The 5893-nt window shown below is 42.2% G+C and overlaps 1 protein-coding gene across 2 annotated transcripts in view; it reads right to left on the bottom strand.

The window, feature by feature from the left end:
* Positions 1–1108: 1108 nt before the first annotated feature.
* Positions 1109–5893, bottom strand: part of atp2a3 (ATPase sarcoplasmic/endoplasmic reticulum Ca2+ transporting 3) — a 64907-nt gene continuing 60122 nt past the window's right edge. For both annotated transcript variants that reach the window (XM_047809199.1, XM_027165064.2), the window contains exon 21: positions 1109–5372. In XM_047809199.1, coding sequence (XP_047665155.1) covers positions 5326–5372 — 47 coding nt within the window. In that variant the 3' untranslated portion in view covers positions 1109–5325. The remainder of the gene's footprint in view (positions 5373–5893) is intronic.

The following is a 5893-nucleotide window of genomic DNA, read 5'->3' on the forward strand; positions in this document are numbered from 1 at the left end:
TAGCGTAATACAGGAGGTATGGATCGTTACCTCCAGATAAGAATTGCTCTCTCAACTATTAAACTGTAACTAATTAACTGGCACTGAGCACAAGAAAATGGATGTTTTTACTCCACCAAATGCTCTTTTTTAGTGATTCAGCACATCCCCACATTCAGCTCTGTATGACTCACTTCAAGTTTCATGAGCACTTTTTATAACAATTCAGATTTTCTACCACCGGAAATGTCATTCTCAAAATTTTAAAACTTTTAAACAAATCAACAGTAAACTAAGTGTTGTTGCTTGAAGTTCTACAAGTTTGTTGGGATAATGATTAGCGTTTATTTGGGGATAATATTAGTAAAATTGTAAGCGATTGCTGATTGTATTTAAGTAAAGAGACAGAAGTGATCCTGACCCCTTCTGCTCCATGCTTGAAGCCCTTCCTCTGGTGCACTTTGCTACTGGTCAACTGGTGAGGTTGACCTACTGTACACGGACAGTCTGGGGATACACGAGATCGATGTGGATGGTGCTACTTAAAGATATCATGAATACGTCTTTGGATTGCAGTTGTTCCACTATTTAACCATACGGTACACGGTTCTAAAATGAAAATGATTTAGAATCACTCAATCTGCTGTGAATGAGGAAGGGTTTCCTTTCGAGTCTGGTTCCTGTTGTGGTTCCTCAAGGAGATTTTCATCACACGGTCACATCTCGCTTGCTCATTAGGGATAAATTTCAAATAAGGATTTAGAATGTATCCTAAATTAACAAGCTTTATAACTGTATCAATTGTTAAAAGTGCTATACAAAGAGAATGTGATTAAATTTAGGTAATGAAAGGTGAGCGTTTTCACCCAGGTTGCAAGAATGCGCTGTCATTTGTGGTCCTTCTGGTTAGCAGAGTCCATTAAAATAGAAAAAATACATGTCAACATCCAGCATTTTAATCTTGTAAAAATTATTCCTAAAAGCAGAATTTTATATATATTTTACAATGAATTGACATCAATTTAAAAACAGCGCCACTCTGCCATCTGGTGGTTACTCGTAGTTATTACACCATGAAAAATAAAAATAAAAAGATTTTAAAGATGAATCACAAAACAGACACCTTGAATAAATAACAAGATAAATAATCTTTATTATTTCCATGTCGTTTTCATATATATAAAATTATGTATGCACAATCAATATTACCAATGCAATGCAGAAATTCTGTGCTCAGTAGTGGGTACAAGGCTCCAGATGCTGCTGAATAGGAACTAGGCAAATAAAACAGGGTTGCCAGGTAAAGCTCGACAGTCAGACAGCAGTCTACAGTATATGATGTCTTTACTAGAGCAGAAGGTCTCTTGATAAAAAAAAAAATAAAAAAAAGCTCAGGAATCTCTTTTACAGCAGAAAATCTGATGAATGAATAATTAACAAGCATCAATCCATGAATAAAATAATAAATTAGACGTTGCTTTATTCGGATTAACCACGTACACGGGTACACAATTACAATCCCAGGCCTCTGGAGCCACTGTACCCACCCGCAAGCCCTTCAAACACACGTACACATGTTAAAGACTTCATAACCCAGCATTCAACATTGGCCTGTGTAAACTCAAATCTGTGTCTAATCTCAAATCAGCCCCTGCTCATGAATCCCCTGTGTGTCAGATAAAAATAATAAATAATTATATATACGGATTTAAAAGTGGTTCTTTTGCTAACTCTGTATCTAGGTGCTTTGCTTGAGCTTATAATAGATGTACCATTTTTACTTTAAATACAAATCTTTTTTTTCTTTTTTTTTTAAAGGGAGCGAAGTGAACAGGGGCTGAACGGATCTGGAGGGGGGAAAAAAAACAAGATCTCAGCTATTCTCAAACCAACTTTCTGTTAAAAAGAAAAAAAAAGAAAAAAAAGAAAATAAAAGAAATCCTCAAATATTATTAGCATGATTCTTAACTTTATTTTACAACATTTCAAGCACGAAAGAAATAAGTAAAAGATTTCCATCAACCTTTAAAAGCAAACAGTTAATAAGCAAACTCTGCTAGAAATAAAACAGAACATTATCCCTTGATGCCACGTCCTTGGAGAGAAAAAAAAAAATAATAATAATAAATCACTCGTTTCTTTTGCTGCTGGTAAATAGGTTAAGTTTTTTTTTTTTGGTTTCTTAAAAAAAAAAAAAAACTTAAATATTACATACTGTATAGGTTATTAATTACAGTAACAAGTTTCCATGCAATCTTTTTTTTCTGCTGTACAGACTGGAAAGAGATCAGTAGTAATTAATAAGGCTGTACAAGCCCATTGGTTCTGTTGCTTGGACTGCCAGTGGTTTGTGTAGCCACAGTGAGGGGACGAGGCCTTATTGCCGTTATGTCGGGTTGCGGGTTGTACACAACTTGTTCACTACACAAACGGACCTCTGTGTAGATGATGCCTGAAGTTTCTAGTCAAAATGTTTAGTTTGTTTTCTAAAACGGCCGCCGGCACACTGTAGGCTATACGTTTCACATAAGCACATCTGCCACGATGAGAAGTGCATCAAGACTTGGACAGATAGTACATCGCATCTCCCAATATCTAGATTATCAAGGTCAACATAGTGGCACATAGGCAACAGAAGTAGCTGCTCTGCTAAATCCCTGCACGCACACACACACACACACACACACACACAAACACACAGAGGCCCATAATCAACAGACAGTGAGAGCGTTACACCTTGGACCGCAAAATGGACAAGCTAAATAAACCACCTGGGTTCTTTCAGTCAAATACATTATTATTTGTATTATTATCATCATCATTATCATTATCATCATCATCATCATCATCATCATCATCGATATTCAATTGAAAGTATTCTAATAAACGTGTAGCGAGGTTGGAGAAGCACTGGAGGAGGCGGCGAGCCTGTGAGTGTTGAACTAAATTCCATTTTTTCCTCCACGACATGTGGTTGAAATGAGAACGAAAAAGATACGAGCAGAAACAGAGCGGTTTAAAAAAAACAAATAAACAAAAGAATCTTCGCATTCATAAGGAAGGGAACGTACATTCATAAGCTCTGAAATATTTAAATGTGTGTTTCGTTTTAAAGGTTAGTTGAAAGCAAAGAGGCACCCTGACCTACCACCTGTGTGTGTGTGTGTGCGTGCGTGTGTGTGTGTGTGCGTGTGTGTGTGCGCATTTTCCTATCTTAGCAATAAAAGGCCTCAGGTATTCTTTATACAAGCTGATTCTTCTTGTACTGTTCTGCTCTACTGTCTGATTTCCTTACATCTCCACGCCCACTTTCTCTCACTTCCTAACAGGAATCCGAGTAAAAAATCCTTCTCGGTGGAAATGGGTTTGCTAGCAGCTCCTGGTGACTAGTGTTCGTGAGAAATTCGAGTGAAATGGCGAACGAGAGAAGGACCCGAGTGAATCGGTTAAAACGACTCCTCGGCACGATTCCCGAGAAAACGCAGGCGATGGGACGAGCAGGACGTCTCAGAGCGAGGAAATAAAACAAAGACGTTCTTGTGTGTAAACATCACTAACTCGGGCCTGTGGAGTCTCTGGAGCTGTTCGTCTGTAAAAATGGAGGGAAACCGAGAAAGTAGCCGAGAGTCATTAACTACAAAGCTTTTGAGCAATATTGAGGATGAGACGTGAGGGACACGTTTCCATCTTTTTCGGTACTCAGCAATGTTTCATAAAGCCGAGACCAGGAACATTTCGATTGTCACCACCTGAGCTAATATTTACATTAACCATTAGCCATTTTACCAGCAGAGGCAATTTGGGGTGTCCAAAATAAATTTCTACATGAATCGTTTTATTTCACAAGATTATATTAAAAAAGGGACATTAAAGCTTCCGTTTCAACATGGAGGGGATGTGACCTCTGGACGTGAGCCTTACACAAAAGATTTACATGGTGAGACAACAGGTGACTAGTCAATTAAACTGGCCTTGCATCTGTCCCAGCACACACACACACACACACACACACACACACACACACACACACACACACACACACACACACACACACACACACACACAGCTGTCCAGATGGTGTTTCTCTTCCTGCACCTCCTACGGCTCGGTGATGGAATGAACCGTCCATCTGCGTCTTGAACTGGATCCAGACCCATAATTCCTCAAACAAAACACCACACGACTTTTCAACTCTGACCTTTTCCTCCGCGCTCTAAGTTCCAGGTCTGGTTATTGCACTAATATCTACTGCATGGAAGCCAACAAGAAGCCAAATAAAAGAGAGTCCTTAATGAACTTTTACAGTTTAACATGCAACGTTGTGTTATGGAGGCCATGCTTGTGCTGTTACAAGACAACACACACATACACACACAGGTGCACACACACACACACACACACACACTCGCTTGCTCCCTCAAACACTCGCTCACTCGGAGGATCTCGCACACACAACAGGCTCTCTCGCACACATACGCTCTCGCACACAGACGCTCTCGCTCACACAACATGCTCTCTCGCACACAGACGCTCTTGCTCACACAACACGCTCTTGCTCACAAAACACGCGCTCTCGCACACAGACGCTCTCGCTCACACAACACGCGCTCTCGCACACAGACGCTCTCGCACACAGACGCTCTCGCTCACACAACACGCTCTCTCGCACACAACACGCGCTCTCGCTCACACAACACGCGCTCTCGCACACAGGCGCTCTCGCACACAGGCGCTCTCGCACACAGACGCTCTCGCACACAGACGCTCTCGCTCACACAACAGGCGCTCTCGCACACAGACGCTCTCGCACACAGACGCTCTCGCACACAGACGCTCTCGCACACAGACGCTCTCGCTCACACAACACGCGCTCTCGCACACAGACGCTCTCGCACACAGACGCTCTCGCTCACACAACAGGCGCTCTCGCACACATACGCTCTCGCTCACACAACAGGCGCTCTCGCACACAGACGCTCTCGCACACAGACGCTCTCGCTCACACAACAGGCGCTCTCGCACACAGACGCTCTCGCACACAGTCGCTCTCGCACACAGACGCTCTCGCACACATACGCTCTCGCTCACTCAACACGCTCTCTCGCACACAGACGCTCTCGCTCACTCAACACGCTCTCTCGCACACAGACGCTCTCGCTCACTCACGACGCACTCTCTCTGCCCAGTTTGTTTCTAGTGGTGACCAGGCCTGCAGGTACGATGATTTGGAGAAGAGAGACAATCAGGAGTGTGTGAGTGCTGCCCGGTATATCATGGGAAACAGTGGAAAACAGAGTGAGTGTGTGTGCGTGTCCGAGTGTGTGCGCTGGAGCAGGATGAGCCGTCCTAGAACTTCAGCTGCCGACCCTTCATGTACCTCGCCTCCTCTTCCCCTGGAACAAACACAACAGAAGATAAACAATGCTTGACTAAATACAGAGAGAGAGAGAGAGAGAGAGAGAGAGAGAGAGAGAGAGAGAGAGAGAGACAGAGAGAGAGAGAGGTAGAGAGAGAGAGAGAACATCAGACACTCGTTTTGGCTACTCGTTTACTGATGGCCTAAACAATTCGGTTTAAAGGTTTTAGTTTAAAAAAAACAAAACAAAACAAATATATACATACAAAATAAAAATGAGGCAGATTTCTTTCTAGACTGTTGATTCTTCTGTCTTCTAGATTTCTGTCTTCTAGATTTCTGTCTTCTAGATTTCTGTCTTCTAGATTTCTGACATGTTCTTATCACAACCGGAGAGAATTATGTGTAATAAAATAAATCGAGCGCTGATCACTATTCCCTGCTTTTAATTGGTCCGCCTGTCAAAAATCTACCCACCAATCAGCTCTCTCAATCGTACGACAGAGGTGAAGGCTGACAGGTGAGTTACTGTAGCCTTCCTGTTTGGTCCTCTAACCC

Source organism: Tachysurus fulvidraco, chromosome 26 (assembly GCF_022655615.1).
Source record: "Tachysurus fulvidraco isolate hzauxx_2018 chromosome 26, HZAU_PFXX_2.0, whole genome shotgun sequence".
NCBI classification, from domain to species: domain Eukaryota; kingdom Metazoa; phylum Chordata; class Actinopteri; order Siluriformes; family Bagridae; genus Tachysurus; species Tachysurus fulvidraco.